This window comes from Ranitomeya variabilis, chromosome 7 (assembly GCF_051348905.1).
Source record: "Ranitomeya variabilis isolate aRanVar5 chromosome 7, aRanVar5.hap1, whole genome shotgun sequence".
Classification (NCBI taxonomy): domain Eukaryota; kingdom Metazoa; phylum Chordata; class Amphibia; order Anura; family Dendrobatidae; genus Ranitomeya; species Ranitomeya variabilis.
In genome coordinates this window covers 57268591-57285932 of record NC_135238.1, presented here as the reverse complement: position 1 = coordinate 57285932, position 17342 = coordinate 57268591, and the positions used below count along the sequence as shown (strand labels likewise).

Below are 17342 nucleotides of genomic sequence, written 5' to 3'. Positions count from 1 at the left end.
TATATACGAGCACCTTGAGTTGTTATAACTAAGTACTGTACAATGCACTATTCTGTAAATGCACTTTAATGTAGATAGTAATTGGGATTAATTGATGAATGTTGAGACACATATAAATAAGCACCAAGTAGAGGTACCCACTGCTTGAGAAAGGCTCACATGGAGCCGAAACGTCGCCCAGAACAGTGGGTTGATTAAACCTTCCACATTTTCACTGAAGAAATGGAGTGCTGCCTCTTTTTTTGAATACGCATCAAGGAAAAAACTACAATTTCACTTGAAGGGGGGAGTCCCAATGGGCTGTATAGAAAGAAAAAAGTAGCCTTGAGAGGTTTTGCAGGCCCTACCTAGACTGGAGGAAGAGACAAGTATCACAGGAGCAGCGACAAGGAACGTGACAAGTAAGTATGATGTGTATGAGGGGGCATCATACTGTGTGAGGGGGGACAGCGCTGAGCATCATTCTGGGTAGTGGTAGCTGAGGGGCATCAGATTTCGTGTAAAACTTCTACTGTATGAGTTACTTTGGGGGCATCATACTGTATATGGGGAATGTACTCTGAAGGGATCATACTATATTGGGGAATCAAACAGTGTGTGGCTGGTGTGGGGGCATCATACTGTGTTGGAGGACCTTGAGGACATCATAATTTATGGGGAAATTTAGTTTGGAATATCATACTGTGTGGGGGACTGTGTGTATGGGGGCGCTGTGTGAGTATCATACTGTGTTTCAGTAAAAGTACTCTGTGTGGAGAAATGTATCGTGGAGGCACCACACTGTGAGAAGAAATGTACGGTGTATGGGACTGTAGGGGTAACACACTGCATGTGAGGGGGATGTGTTCTGCATCATTCTGTCAGTGGTGGAATCTTACTCAGTGTCAGTGGGGCTATGGGTGCATCATAACGTGTGTGGTGGGGAATGTGGTGGGCATCCATTATGTGTAGGGAATTTCTTTGGACATCATACTGTGTGTTGTGGATTGTACTGTTGGAGTGCCATAATACGTGTGGGGAATGTGTGACTACACTGCCAACGAGCATGATGCTTAGGAATGTACTGTGGGGGCATTATACTGTGTATGGGGCAATGTTCTGTGAGGGCAACATAAAGTGTTTGTGGGAATGTACTGTGGAGATATCATACTGTATATGGGGCATCATACTCTCTGTGAGTGTATGGTCCTAAAAGGGGCATTATGCGGTGTGACAGGGGCACTGAAGAGACCATGAAAACACTGCTGTACTGTGTGAAAACACTAATGGGTTCTATTAGTAGCAGTATTTGTGTGTGTGCACATATAAAGACCTAGGCAGGGTTAGGAAAGTGGCGCAGAGTCAAATAGAAATTGCCATGGCGTGATCCGCAGTTTATGTCCATCTTTCCAGTGTTTACAAGTTGGCATGTATGCATGGCCAGTGATCTTTGGCAAGTTTATAGTGACTGGGGATGTGCACACGGAGAGAAAGAAGCAGCTGGAGAGGCTGTATACACGATCCTCACCGAACAAGTAATCTTATCTTGTGACTCTGGCTAGAGGTGATGGTGCTGGGCAATCCAGAGTGCTAGATTACATTATAATATATGAATATATTACATCACATATTGCTCCTCTACAGTACACAGCCTGTGTGGTGACAATATCAGCACATTGATTACTATTGCCTGTAACACTACTGACTGCAGGAAAGTCTTAGGGCACAGTACATACTAGGGGAACTGGGAGGAATATTAGCAAGGCGAAACTGTATCTGAATTGATTTATCCATCTTGAGACTAAAGGAGATGGTGCTTTGTAGGTGGAGTGAGCAGGCACTGAAGATGTGAGTGTGCAAGTTAGGTGACAGATACAGTTCTGCCTCTGTAGACTAGATGAACAGGGGTAAAGCTGGCAGGAAGTTCAGGAGGAAAACAATAAAAGAAAACAAGGATGGCTGCACAGGGTTAATGAGGATCTAAAAACAAAAATAAAAAGGAACATGGTGGTGTTGGGGACTCATTACAAATAAAGCTAAATCAGTTTTTATTGTGTCTTAATAAGTTCTCTAGTGTATTAACTATGGTAGTAGACTAAATTATATTAATTATTGAAGTAATAGTATAAAAATACCTTGTTCCCGATAGCTTTCTTTGGTGGAAAATGGAAGGTTCTCACATGTGGAAATTTGCTTTGTAATTTGTGATGCAAACTCCGGAACTCCGCATATCTCCTGTATATGTTCCATTCATCATCCTTAATCCTGACATAAACCTTCAAGAAACAAAAACAAGATTGACTATTACGTTCTATAGGCAATAGGTCACAAGAAAACAGAGAAAATATGCAAAGGAAATGAAAAGGGCTAGAGTAAAGAAGGGTAAATTTGATATCTAAAAATAAAAATTCTTGTAATCTACACTGGTAAGAAAATACATAAAGACATTGATTTTCAAGACAGCAAATATAAAAAATAATGGCACTGTTGACAGGTTTAGTTTAGTTAAATATCATACTTTTACCTCGCCAAATAAGCTAATTAAAGGGATTTTTAATTCTTTAATTCTGATGACTTATTATTAGGTTAGGTCATCAATATGAGACTAGTGGAGAACTAGCTGACGGAAGGGGCTGTTGTGCAGAGCTCTTCTGTTTGGGGCAAAATGCAGTTCCATTCTTGGCTACTACAAAGTATAAAAGGCGCTGTGCTACTTTTTCATTGCTGCCCCTCAAAACAGCTGATCAGTGGAGTTACCAGGAGGTCACCTATGATAAAGTTAGGTTATCAATATTAAAGTTCCAGAAAACAACTTTAATAATTCTTTATACACTAAGACAACCTATACAAAAATGTGCAGGGCTCAACATATTAAAGTGTATATATTTATTACGCAGTATTTAAAAGACAAGATAATAAACATACAAAGTTAAACATTAAAAACACTATAAGTCAGTGGGCAATGACAATTAGTATATATGGTAGATCAAGTAGAAAAAAAATCTGGATATCATATGTACAGTCTCAGCATTGAGGATGGATACTCAAATCAACATATGAGCCCACAATGGTTAATAACAAGCAGACAGTTCTAAATATTGAAAGAAAAAATAAATAAGAATGAAACAGTGGTGTCACATAATAATACAAATGCACAGTGGCGTTAAAGAGACCTCAAAGAAAACGCAATTGATGCGTGTTTCGCATTAAGCTTCATCAGGTCACTTATCATAAGGACATTTATCAATATTAAAGTCCCCAAAAACCCTTTTAATAACTACTCTGTCCAAACAGAATTAATGTCAAAAGGGTACCCTTGTGCAAGTGATGGAAACGGAAGTTTGAAGTATTTTGGCGTCTATCTATGTTCAGTGGCTAATTAAACACTCCACTATCTTGGAGGGGCTAATGGGTCTGTATTAGGAATCCTATGCATACACATCCTCTTGATAAAACTTTTTATTTTGATCTAAAACAGACACATAACCAAACCCAGATGAACCCCATAATAAATAATGGGGCCCCTTTAATACATTTTTCCTATATTAATTTTTTGTTCCTTTAAATGGTATAGACAAACAAAATGTCAAAACACAAGTGTGAATGCAGGCTTAATGAATGTGGAGTGAACCTGAAGAGCAAATAATGTGTATAGAGGGCCTGATGGAGGCTTATTCCCCTTCCCCTATGGAGAACATATGGACAAGTGAAGAGAGTGGTGGGGTTGAAAGGAATAGCTGAAAGTAGCGTAAGCTTTCACCCACCAGCTATCCAAGATGTATTAGTACCTTAATGAAGCCAACATTATACAAAAGAGCGGCTAATGGCCGATAGCTCCACTAGAAGGGTAATTTGAAGGATAATGAAGATTCACAGCAGTTGAGACCTTGAGAGACATTCCACATGGGAGGTTATTTTCCGCGCTCTTTTGTTTTAATTAGCCAAAGTGTGAAAATTATACATAGAATTTGATAGAGAGGCAAAAATGACTACATGTTTTTTTATGGTAAATAGTGCATCGTTAAAAATGGAAGGCTCAGTAAGATAAATAATCTAAATTAGGCTGTCAAGCCGCCGGTTAGATACTAAACATGGGAACTGAATGCTCTATTGTTACCCAAAGGACTAAGAATATTTAAATACAACATGTCAAGCAAAAAAAATAAATGATCACCAGTGGTATAGATATAGTGTCCACCTAGGGATAGTAGGACTGCTCTCACAGGCATAAAGCAGCCCATAAACCTTAGGTAGAAGTCAGCCCCATGCTCGTTCGGCCCACCAGCTTTCTCCTCCAAGCATGCATGTGTTTTCAATAGGGAGAGTGAAGTAAGACACTGTCAGACATCTATAGCACAGCGAATCTCCCAGGGAAACAAAAGGTTGCAATTTACAGAGACTGTTTAGCACCAAAAATCTCAATAGGCCCAGAAAAATGTAAAAAACAAACACCCAAAAACCTGTACTCCTCTAATGGACTGGCGCCACTTCATGAAGAAACTGCTCAGATGAAATATGAAGGCTGCAATGGCCTCCTGGCGACCCTTGCCAGATGGTGATGCCTGGAAACTGGATTAGCAGCTTGGTATGGAACATCAACGCTAGTCCAAGAGGTAATATAAGATTTCTAACAAGGCCCTAACCACATTAAGATGGACTTCTCTAGCAGTGGAAAACCCCTTCAACAAGGCTCATCCTTTTCTGCCTGGGGAGAGTCAAGAGGCCTCCATACACTGAAAGTATTTCTCTTTGTTGCTCTAATTTGTTTAGGGACTTTTAGATTGTTGTCCACAATTACTGACATGAAAGAACTATAAATTTTGTAAGAAATAAAGCAAACTAAAATTTAACTATTTCCCAGTGGTAATACACCATTCCAAACCCCAAGTTAGACCTATCTAGACCAAACGGCACAGGAGAACCTTGGAGGTCTCCATGCTGACTGCTCCTTCTGCATGCCTACCCACGCAGTTCCTAAATAGTGGTTATCTAGGAAGAATGCTGTATTTTCAGGTTTTTTTCTAGATGTTAAGTTATCCACACAATGCTATTAATGAGGAGACCCTGAGCAAATCTTTTTCCTACACCCATGGTGCCACCCTGGACATGGGTAATTACCATACTGACCTTCCATTTCAGATCACAATGCAGCCCAGGTCCCATAGCATTCCTGAGTACTTTTATAACAATTACATAGATTCACCAAGGAGTGTTTTTCGATCGATATCCAACGTATGAGATATGCCTAGCTTATGTCAAAGTCTGTAAAAAATGTCTGACAAGGTTAAATGAGAAAACTCACGGCCAATCCAAATACAATTTCAGGAGAACTCATTATTGAAATACCATATCGACCCTTGTGATAACCAGAGCACTTAGTCAGTAAAGTCGATGGAAACTGATCAATACAGTCAATATAAGTTATCTGCTAATTGATATTAGACATTCCCTGCCAACCAATGCTTACTAGCTACAGGGGTCCGCATCAAGCTAAGAGTCCATGTCATGTTTCCGCTACTACGGGGTACATAATGTGCCCTTTAAACTCTATTATTTTCCTTCTAATAACAGCGCTGTGGCTGGAGGCTTTTAGCTTCAGCGCTCATTCTTCACAATGACAAAGAAATGCTGAAATCAATATTTTCCAAAAACAACCGTCATAAAAGGGAGCTTTCAAGGAAGAATAGGAGATATTCGGTAGAATGAATATATAAAACCCCTTCATGTAGAGATTTGTGACTGAATAAAAAAAGCAGAATTCAGCAGCAGAAGCCTGGTTTATAAAATCCCGATTATGCAAAACCTGCGCGCTGGAGAAAAGTTTAAGTATTTTGTTTTGTCAGTTGTCACAAGTGTCAGTGTGGAGAATATATTAGGAACGGTTAAAAAGTACAAATTAAAAGCTACAATATCGCTGTGTCTCGTATACATCTCTTGTTATGATAAAACAGCTATTTATTTATTACAGATGATATGGACGAGCTGTAACACACGGGGATCTGCGCAAGTGTTGCATATGAGGCAAGCTCCATTAAAAGGGTTGTCCAAGCTTTGAGCTCAAGTCTGTAGTCACTCGATAGGACTGCAGACTTGTGAATTCTCACAGCTCAACGTTGCCACACTGTGAGGATTCTCTGGTGTCGGCGCTGGGAGCGAGTAGGTGGGTTGCGTAACCGCAAATATGCAAATTGTATACATGCAGCCGCATGACGACTAGACGTGCATGGCCTGGCTTAATACTAGGGAACTGAGTGAGGCTGGACATGTCTTGTCGGAATGTGGTAGAAGTAAGCAAATCGCATACTTATGGTAACAAGATCGCCAGCTCCTGTCAACTACCCCGGAGAATCCTGACAGCACGCAGTGCGCGCATTGTGAGGATTCATGAGTTTGCAGTCACCTTGAGTAACTGCAGATTTGAACCGCAAGCTCAGACAATTCCTTTAATGAATAACCAGTAGGCATTGATTTGAGCCCTAAGGTGGTATACAATCAATATTGACTTTATGCTGGTGTAAACCATCCAATCATCCAGTGAACGAGTGTTTTGAGCATTCACCAGGAGACTGTCGGCATGTTTATATAGGTCGACAATCAGGATGAGTTTGTTAGACTGTTGATAAATCTAAATGCAACTTCAAATGTTCAATAATCAATTAACTCAATTACAAAAATTAAATTCCCATTCAAATGAATAGACTATGAGTGTAATACAGGACAGGAGAGGTCAAGATTGAGATGTAACTGTTCTCCAACCTGGCAAAAAGGTGAGGATCCTGTACCAGGAACCCTCCTCTACTAATGAAGTACCGTAATCCTTAGTAGGGTGAATGGTACTTAATACAGATTACATAGTAATTCTCCCCACTTCGTGTATCTATCATGTTCTAGATACATTTTTTTATTCATCCATATATAGATTCATCATATTCCACAGCACTTTACATTTATTATCATCACTCTCCCCACAATCTAAATTCACAATTCCCTATCAGTATGTCTTTGGAGTGTGGAAGGAAACTGGAGAACCCTGAGGAAACCCACGCAAACACGGGGAGAACATACAAACTCCTTGCAGATGTTGTCCTTGGTGGCATACAAATTCAGGACCCCCAAGCTTAAAAAAAAACAGTGCTCACCACTGAGCCACTATGTTCACCAGAAATGAGTTTTCCTACATGTTGATGTCCAATTCTTAGGCTAGTAGGGCGGAAGTGTATAGGCACCAATATTCCAACGCTTTATTGTGTAGTCACAGACCGTGTCAACTTCAAAGTATTACTTGCGGTGGTGAGACTGAAATGTGTGCTTTACAAAGAGAATGAAAAGCAGCAATCACCGAATCCTTGAGGCTAAAATTCCTTTATTCCAAAATGTATGGACATTTAGCACTGTGCAGCTAAACGAAGAGGAGATGCGTAGGGGGAGGCAAATGTCCACCCTTTTTACTCCCCCGCACCTCCCCTTCGTTTACCTGCACACCGCTGAACCATGTCCATACATTTTGTAAAACCGCACTATTCTTAGGATAGGCCATCAATATCTCATTGGAGACAGCCTATCTCAGTGACCCCTGTCGATCAGTCAACTTAAAGGGGTCGTCCACTACTAGGACAACCCCTGGTAAACCAAATGTTATGCTCCGATAAAATAATAAAGCCTAAACTACCCCCTACTCTGTAACTCTCTACCACAATATATCAGACTCTCGCCTACCATGGGAACCTTCAAAAGGAACCTGAAGATCTACCTCTTCCGACAAGCCTACAACCTGCAGTAACCACCGAACCACTAAACCACTGCATGACCAGCTCTACCCTCACCTACTGTATCCTCACCCATCCCTTGTAGATTGTGAACCCTCGCAGGCAGGGTCCTCTCCCCTTCTGTACCAGTCATGACTTGTATTAAGATTATCGTACTTGCTTTTTATTATGTATACCCCTTTTCACATTGAAATCTCCATGGAATAAATGGAGCTATAATAAATAATACTCTCCTCCCGTGCCAGCGCCATAACCATGGTGTCTCGCTCTCCCCGGGGCTGTGATCTGGTGGAATGACACATGATGCCTGATGCTCAATCAGCGTTGGTGTCACAGTCTCCACCTTTGGATAAACTGAACATGGAGAGGAAGTCCAGGCTACAGCTGATCTCGGACTTCTTCTTCATGTTCAGTTTGTCCGAAGGCGGAGACAATGACGCCTGCGCTGATTGGGTGCCGGCATCACGTGTAATAACAGTGCATCACAGCCCCGGGGAGAGCGAGTGCCGACACAGCGGCAACGGTACGGCACTGGTGGCAAGTTTAGGCTTTGTAATTTTATCGTGGCTGAACATTTAATTTAAGAAGGGGTTGTCCTAGTAGTGGACAACCCCTTTAAGGAGCTACTCCTCACCAGACAGCGACACATCCCACTTTATTGTGTATCAGAGACAACTCTCTATACATTTGGTAACTCCAGTGCCTTGAGTAGGACACAGCAGCAGTGAGCTACAAAATCAGGCACAACTTCTACAAAACCCTAAGGGTTGTTGTGGGTCAGGAGCCTATAATAAATATATGACATCAATGTATTAGAGGGGGAAAAAAAGTGAAACTGTTTGCTGATTTTGTCAGTTATTTTGGATATGGAATGGCAGAAATAATGAGAGTGAGTTTGAGTGCTCGTCCACGCAGAGCCATGTTGGGAAACTGTTGTAGCACCTCTTGCTATATTTGTTTTCGTAAGAACGAGTCTGCCCTTTGTGTGACTGGGAAAAGGAGATATTACATATTAGGTTTCTTTTAGAAAATGCCACTGCTGGTATGAGGACACTGCTGCTATGCTTTTGACATTTTATATTCAGAATCTTGAGTGCTGTGAAACAAAAGCAACTCATCCTTGGGTGCAGTGTAGATGCCACTGGTGACCACTACAGAAAAGAAATAGAATAGCCACTCCAACAGCTGACTGCTGCCTGGAGTTCATAGAAGGCTGATTCTATTACAGTTGAAAAATGTGCAGATTGTACAGAATATTGAATTTTTCTGTACATTTTTATTGCATCTTTTCCTCCACTGACTAACTATATTGTGCTCTTAAATACTTGGCAAAACAATCAACAACTCTTGGCGAAAATATAGCTTGGGACTCGCCAAGAATCCTAAAATGCTCTACGATCCCCACGATCAAGCTTCTTTCAGGCAGAAATGACAATAAACTGGTGTTAAGCAGCAAAACCACATGGTCGCTAACCATTAATCTGCTTTTAGCTGCCTCGAAGGATTCCATTTATTGGGTATTGGTTAGCCACCCACCCAAAAAAAATAATAATAGTACAATGTATAAGCCATTTGACATGTAGATGACTGTGCTACTTTTTGGGCAGTCAAGTAGCTGCACAACTTTTCACAATTCTAGCTTTGGTGTCTATATTGGCTAGAAGCAGTTTATCTTTCTTAGCTGTCAATGAGCAAAAAAAAATTGCCGAATTTGTAAATCTTTTGAGAAGATGACATCCAGGTGAAAAGACCATAAGACTAGAATGGATTTACTCCAAACTAGTGCAATTTTGTAGCACCTTTTACAATGAGTCACTCCGCATTATGCCAGGCATGTCACATTTCTAAACCTGTTAATTAATCATTGTTTAATACCTAAAAACCAAAGTCACTGACTTCGGCTCTACTCTGGAGAAAGGTTAGCGGGATTTTTTTTTTATTTATTCCAAAGAGCTACACTTCCCGAGTACAACTAATTGGCCAAATTACCGTACTTCCACCCACTCTGTACACAGAAGTCACACCTGCAAAGTCACAAAGACAAATTCATGGACAAAAGGACAAAACTGACGAATGGACTCTATTCACATTTTTTTTTGGCATTGGATAAGTACATCCTCGGCCAAAAAAATGAGAAAACATGCTCGATATAAGAATACACACTGTGATCTACAACTGACAGTCTAATCCTTTAGAGAAGAGATATTTCAGGTATTACAGGTACAATCAAAAATTACAATCCACTTCACCCACCCCCAATGCAAATTTTTTTTTTTTTTTTCAGTAAAACATCCAAGCTTTCTGCTGTTTGTAATACACCAATGAAACATTAACAATTTAAATGGCTCAACACAATTAAGATAAGTGGCTTCTACAAATTCAACACAAAATACCACTTTTACTGATTACAAAAGTCTCAGAATTATTCAACCCCCAGAATGTAATCCCTCATATGGTGACAGTTAGAAGATGTGGCCACCAGCATGCAGACAAAACTTCACCCACCGCTATGGTCAGTTGCCACCCACTTATGCTGCACAATTGTTCTCCATAGGCCCAACATGGGTGGCTAGAGCTCGTACCCCAAGCACACACGTTACATGTTCCCGGGCCTGGCTCCCTCAACATATGGCCACTTCTGAAGAAGTCCATGCCACTTTCTCAGGCAACGCTGAACTCCTCGACATCATCACGCTAGGTCTTTGGTAGAAGTCAAATGATTGGGCATTAAGCAGCATTGTCCACATTTGTCTCAAGTGGACAGCAGATTTCCTCTACTTCCTTTGGCCGAGTTCCAGCCAGGTGTTTATTGTCTTCTCTACTACTCCTGACTTCCACTTGGTCAGCACACAAGCATGCTCAGATAACGCCTTATCCGAACACATTCGCTCATCACTAACAGGAATCTATTCCAGCGGTCAGATCAGCATTCCATGGTTGAGTTACAGGAGCCCATTGAACCCACTCCTACCTGGCGTCAAGCGCAGCTCCTCTTTTGATTAGCCGATCCAATCAAAAGAGGAGCCACAGTTCACGGAAAGTAGGGAAGGGTTAGTAAGCTTCCATCTAATGCCCACAGCAAACTTACCTGACCTGTGGATTATGGTTCTGCAAATGTATAAGCTCATCGCTACTCGTAAAGGTTGAGATAGCTTACAGCCTCCATCTCATGACATGATCTGTAAGAGTTTATTTCCTGATGATACAGCTTCAGTTTTATACTCAATGAGGTCATGAGCCAGTTTGTCCAGGTCAAACAGACCGTGCCATGTAATAAATCCAGATTACTGCTATATATTAGGATGGTTGAAAAAAAAAAGTTACAAAGGATAGCACCTTCAAATTTTAAGTTTTATCTCCTTTACCGCCACGTGAGAAGCGGTAAGAGATTTAACCCTTGTCAGGCTGCATAATTTTACAACCTTAACAGGCTGCATAGGTACAATTGTACCTTCACATATACCTCCACTGTGGGAAGACTTTACTTGGTTTCAGAAACTAAAGTTCATTCAGCTACAAATGTTATGCTGATATCTATTGTTCAGTGTTGTTACTGGTCACTTATGTTGCTGTCAATTAAGTTAATTCAAACTGGGAGTGGCTTCTACTTGTCTTCCTGCCTCCCTCCTCTCATTAGCCATTTTGCTGTTCATCTCATTGCTGTGAGCACACATTTCTAGGCTTGTGAAGTCTTCAATTTCTTGGAAACGAAGGTAGGAAAGTCTCACAGCATCTAACAGCCAGTTATACCTTTATTCTCATTATGTGGGGACAGAACAGTCAAATTGTCTTTCAGCCTGGACTTGGCTTACATATATTTTGTATGAAACTTATCACTATAGGTATAATTTTTATACGAAAAATGGATAATAATTAGTATCTACATATTGTTTTACGATGTTTTATTTATATTCAGCACAAAATACGAAGCCAAAATTCATCTAGCAAGTCATCATGAGTGATAGTAATGCTGGATCTAGTTTCCGCCATAATCCAAGAAAACGTGTTTGCAGGTTAGTATAATTTTGTGAAAAGCCAATAATGTAGTATTTCGGAAAATTATTTATTTTACATTTTTTCATATTTACAGATTTACGTCTGACGAAATAATGCGAATGCTAGAAGAATCTGATTCTGAGCATGAAGATGAACCATATGTTGCATCTGATGATGAAAACTATGTACCACAAGTGGATGTTACTGAAGAAGATTCAGACATTGAACAAGAAATGGTCATAGAGCATGAAAATGAATACGAATCAGACGAAAGTGTTGAGGATGATTCTGTGCCTCAAAGTGCAGGCGACATTTGGACTGCTAAGGATGAAACTCAATGGTGCAGTAATCCACTGCCAAATGCACAAACAAAATCTCGTAATGTCCTACGACAAAGAGGTGGCCCTGCAGCAATCAGCAACCTATATACAGCAAAAGAGCTATTCAAGTCCATCATGACTCCCGAGATGTGTGACATCATATTACGGGAAACGAATCGAAAGGCCAAGAGAGTTTGTGATGCTTACAACAACGAACTGGTACAACGTTTTCCTGATTCTTCCAAACGGCCACCACAAAAAACATTCAAGCAATTTACTGAAACTGAACTTCATGCATTTTTGGGCATACTGATTGCTGCTGGTGTGCACAGAGCCAACAAAGAGAATCTGGAGGAAATGTGGAATGTTGCTGCTCTGCCTCTTATACGTGCAGCCATGTCTCGTGACCGCTTCAAGATGATACTCAGATTTATCAGGTTTGACAACGAAAATACACGTGCAGAACGTGTGCAAACAGATAAAGCTGCACCAATACGGGACATCTGGACAATGCTGAACAGTAATCTGGAGAGAGCCTACAAGCCATATCATTGTATCACCGTCGACGAGCAATTATTTCCATTTAGAGGTCATACTAAATTTACCCAGTATATACCTTCAAAACCAGCTAAATATGGCATAAAGATTTTCTGGGCTTGTGACTCATCAAATGCCTACCCTTTACAAGGTCAGCTCTACACTGGGAAACCAACTGATGGTCCTCGACAAGTAAACATTGGAGAACGAACAGTATTGGACCTAGTGAGCTCGTATAAAGGCTCTGGAAGAAATGTCACCACCGATAACTTCTTTACAACCATGGAACTAGCTAAGGTATTGAACTCCTGGAACATGACACTAGTTGGTACAGTGAGAAAAAACAAAAGGTTCCTACCTAACAACATGCAGCCTGCCAAAGAAAGGCCTGTAAACTCGACAAATTTTGCCTACAATCATGATGCAACAGTCTGTTCATATGTACCAAAGAAGAACAAATCAGTCGTGCTTCTATCATCTATGCACATGACGGGAGAAGTTGAAGAGACACTAGCAGCCAAGCCAGAGATAATAAAATACTACAACATAACAAAAGGTGGCGTTGATGTTATGGATAAAATGTTGGGAGAGTACACTGTGAAACGACGAACATCACGTTGGACTTTGGCATTTTTCTACAATATGATTGATGTCAGTGGGTTAGCATCCTACATCATCTACAGAGAACACAATCCAAGCTTCAGGGCAAAGGATCAACGAAGAAAGTTCCTGAAAGATCTCGCAAATCAGCTGTGTATGATTGCAATTGAAGATCGTAGTACAAACAAAATGATAATGAGAAACCATTTTCTTCGAGGTGCAGTAGAAATGGTGCTTGGACGATGCATTGTGGTAGCATCGCAGCCAGCAGCTGGCCCCAACATACCTCATGGTAGTCGTGGACCCTCCCCTGTTGTTGGTAGTTGCTATGTCTGCAGAGACCTGAGGCGAAAACAACGCAAGACTAGAAAGTCTTGTGTGGTTTGTGTGAAACCCATTTGCGATGAACACTCTGTAGCAAAGCCAACATGCATTACTTGCAAAGAAAATCAATAAAAAAAAGTTTCTTACATTTTCTTTTATAATGTAAATGAACAGTTTTTTACTTGTTTATAATAGTTAAATAGCATTATCATTAAAAAAAAATTTATGCTTTTTCCCTTGCATTATCTTCATTCAAAATATATGAGGTACATTTGTACCTATGCAGCTTGTTATGGATGCAAAAAGATCTCGACCCCTTATCTCGGAAGCGGGTGGAGATATTTTATTGAAATTTGGCCAATATATTCTGGACCAAAAATGTAGAGATGTCACGAAATTTCAGCCCTCTACGTCTTTTCAAAAAAAAGTTATTGCAATTTTAAAACGGAATAGTTACAATTGTACCTATTCAGCCGGATAAGGGTTAATGATCATTGGAAATTACCATGAATTCTGATGCTAATAGTTTAGTAAAACTTGATTAAAGCTCCGCTTTCCTGCAAGATAAGAATTTTCAGCTCGGAAGGAAAAAACTTATAACTGCATTGTATAAATTAACCACCTTATTAATGGCAGCCATCACACCGTGGTATTATTTTTGGATGCCTACTAAGGCTGTCAGTCACAGAGAGTTGTCTCTAATCTCTTTACAGCCCTGGGCTTTCCATGCAATGCACCGTCAGTCCCTGCGGCAGGATGGGAGATAACTTATTTCAGCGAGCACCCAATTTGACTTTCTATCAACTGATGAGACACAATTCACTGCTCTAAAGGAGGCTTTGCATAAACATGTGCAGCTCCTCTGTCATTAATACAGAGTCCGGTGTCGATGTACTGATCTAGTACACGGATGTGCTCGAAGACCCTGCAGAGCAGAACTGTGGGCATTACGAGCAGGGAACGACCACTACTAGTAGCTTTTTTTTTACACATAATAGTATATGTCCTCTTTTGCGAAGAAAAGAAATAGGCGTTATTTATTAAACTTTATTTAATAGTAATCCATGTACCATTATTACATTTTCAAATTGTAATTGAAGTCCTCTGTCAAAATGCCCTAATAAGAAACAAGGATGTTAAAGTAGGGGGCTTAGTCTGGGATCCCTATAGAATCCAGGGAAAAACCACTTTTGGAGGACTCAAAACTACCATGTTTTACATGGTTGCCCATATATGACTCGGATGCCATGTAATACCAAATTGAAAGCCACTTTTATTATTTAAGCTAGGCCTACACGGCGACTTTAGCAGCGACACCTGTCATGTGATCAAGTTTCGCTCGGAGTCACTGCTATATTGCAGCGCAATGCAAATATTTGGGGTCATTTTGCGACCTCGAGGGAACAGCGACGAGAAAGTCGCAAAATATCCTGAGGGTGAACTCCTTGCGATTTGCTGGTCGCATTACGACCACACTTCTATTGCGCTGTGATGTAGTATTGACACTGAGCAAAACTTGGTTGAGCAACAGATGTCGTGGCCAAATCACCCATGGAGCCCTAGCCAAACTCTTGGGGCAATCTGCTGATCATCACCTCATTTAACGAAAGAAGCCTCACATGTTACAAATGGCTTAAACATAATTAGTAGTCAAATGCATTGGATAATATGTAATCATTCTAATCTCTATGATAGCAAACAATTGGATATCAGCAATTTTAAATCTTTGCTTTATTAGAAAATTAAGTTACGGTATATTCTACCTATAGGGTACTATAGATCCCATCTGAATAATAGAACTGAAGTTGAGCATGCACAACATGCTATATTTACACACGCGGTCAAAATTGTTGGTACCCCTCGATTAATGACAGAAAAACCCACGATGGTCACAGAAATAACTTGAATCTGACAAAAGTAAAAATAAATAAAAGATCTATGAAAATGAACAAATGAAAGTCAGACATTGCTTTTCAACCATGCTTCCACAGAATTTAAAAAAATAAATAAAACTCATGAAATAGGCCTGGACAGAAATGATGGTACCCCTGAAAAAAATGTGACAAAAGAATCATGTTAAATCTCGGTGTGTTCACTAACTAGCATCACAGGTGTCTACAATCTTGGAATCAGTGAGTGGCCTGTATATAGGGCTACAGGTACTCACTGTGCTGTTTGGTGACATGGTGTGTATCACACTAAACATGGACCAGAGGAAGCAAAGGAAAGAGTTGTCTCAGGAGATTAGAAAGACAATTATGGACAAACATGTTAAAGGTAAAAGTTATAAGACCATCTCCAAGCAGCTTGATGTTCCTGTGACTACAGTTGCACATATTATTCAGAAATGTATGATCCATGGGACTGTAGCCAACCTCCCTGGACGTGGCCGCAGGAGGAAAGTTGATGACAAATCAAAGAAACGGATAATACGAATGGTAACAAAAGAGCCCAGAAAAACTTCTAAACAGATTAACCCCTTCACCCCCAAGGGTGGTTTGCACGTTAATGACCAGGCCAATTTTTACAATTCTGACCACTGTCCCTTTATGAGGTTATAACTCTGGAACGCTTCAACGGATCCCGGTAATTGTTTTCTCGTGACATTGTACTTCATAATAGTAGTAACATTTCTTTGATATTACCTGCGTTTATTTGTGAAAAAAACAGAAATTTGGCAAAAATTTTGAAAATTGAGCAATTTTCCAACTGCGAATTTTTATACAATTAAATCACAGAGATATGTCACACAAAATACTTAATAAGTAACATTTCCCACATGTCTACTTTACATCAGCACAATTTTGGAACCAAAATTTTTTTTTGTTAGGGAGTTATAAGGGTTAGAAGTTGACCAGCAATTTCTCATTTTTACAACACCATTTTTTTTTAGGGACCACATCTCATTTGAAGTCATTTTGAGGGGTCTATATGATAGACAATACCCAAGTGTGACACCATTCTAAAAACTGCACCCCTCAAGGTACTCAAAACCACATTCAAGAAGTTTATTAACCCTTCAGGTGTTTCACAGGAATTTTTTGGAATGTTTAAATAAAAATGAACATTTAACTTTTTTTCACAAAAAATTTACTTCAGCTCCAATTTGTTTTATTTTACCAAGGGTAACAGGAGAAAATGGACCCAAAAAGATGTTGTACAATTTGTCCTGAGTAGGCCACTACCCCATATGTGGGGGTAAACCACTGTTTGGGCGCATGACAGAGCTCGGAAGCGAAGGAGCGCCATTTGACTTTTTAATGCAAAATTGACTGGAATTGAGATGGGACGACATGTTGCGTTTGGAGAGCCACTGATGTGCCTAAACATTGAAACCCCCCACAAATGACACCATTTTGGAAAGTAGACCCCCTAAGGAACTTATCTAGAGGTGTGGTGACCACTTTGACCCACCAAGTGCTTCACAGAAGTTTATAATACAGAACCATAAAAATAAAAAAATCATATTTTTTAACAAAAAATGATCTTTTCGCCACCAATTTTTTATTTTCCCAAGGGTAAGAGAAGAAATTGGACCCCAAAAGTTGTTGTACAATTTGTCCTGAGTACGCCAATACCCCATATGTGGGGGTAAACCACTGTTTGGGCGCAAGGGAGAGCTCGGAAGGGAAGGAGCGCCGTTTGACTTTTCACTGCAAAATTGACAGGAATTGAGATGGGACGCCATGTTGCGTTTGGAGAGCCCCTAATGTGCCTAAACATTGAAACCCCCCACAAATGACACCATTTTGGAAAGTAGACCCCCTAAGGAACTTATCTAGAGGTGTTGTGAGCACTTTGACCCACCAAGTGCTTCACA

At 40.3% G+C, this 17342-nt stretch overlaps 1 protein-coding gene across 2 annotated transcripts in view; it reads right to left on the bottom strand.

Annotated features, from left to right (window-relative positions):
- The window catches only part of SNX29 (sorting nexin 29), a 565512-nt gene that overhangs the window by 123574 nt on the left and 424596 nt on the right, over positions 1-17342 (bottom strand). For both annotated transcript variants that reach the window (XM_077275156.1, XM_077275157.1), the window contains exon 19: positions 2115-2255. In XM_077275156.1, the coding sequence (XP_077131271.1) occupies positions 2115-2255 (141 nt within the window). The remainder of the gene's footprint in view (positions 1-2114; positions 2256-17342) is intronic.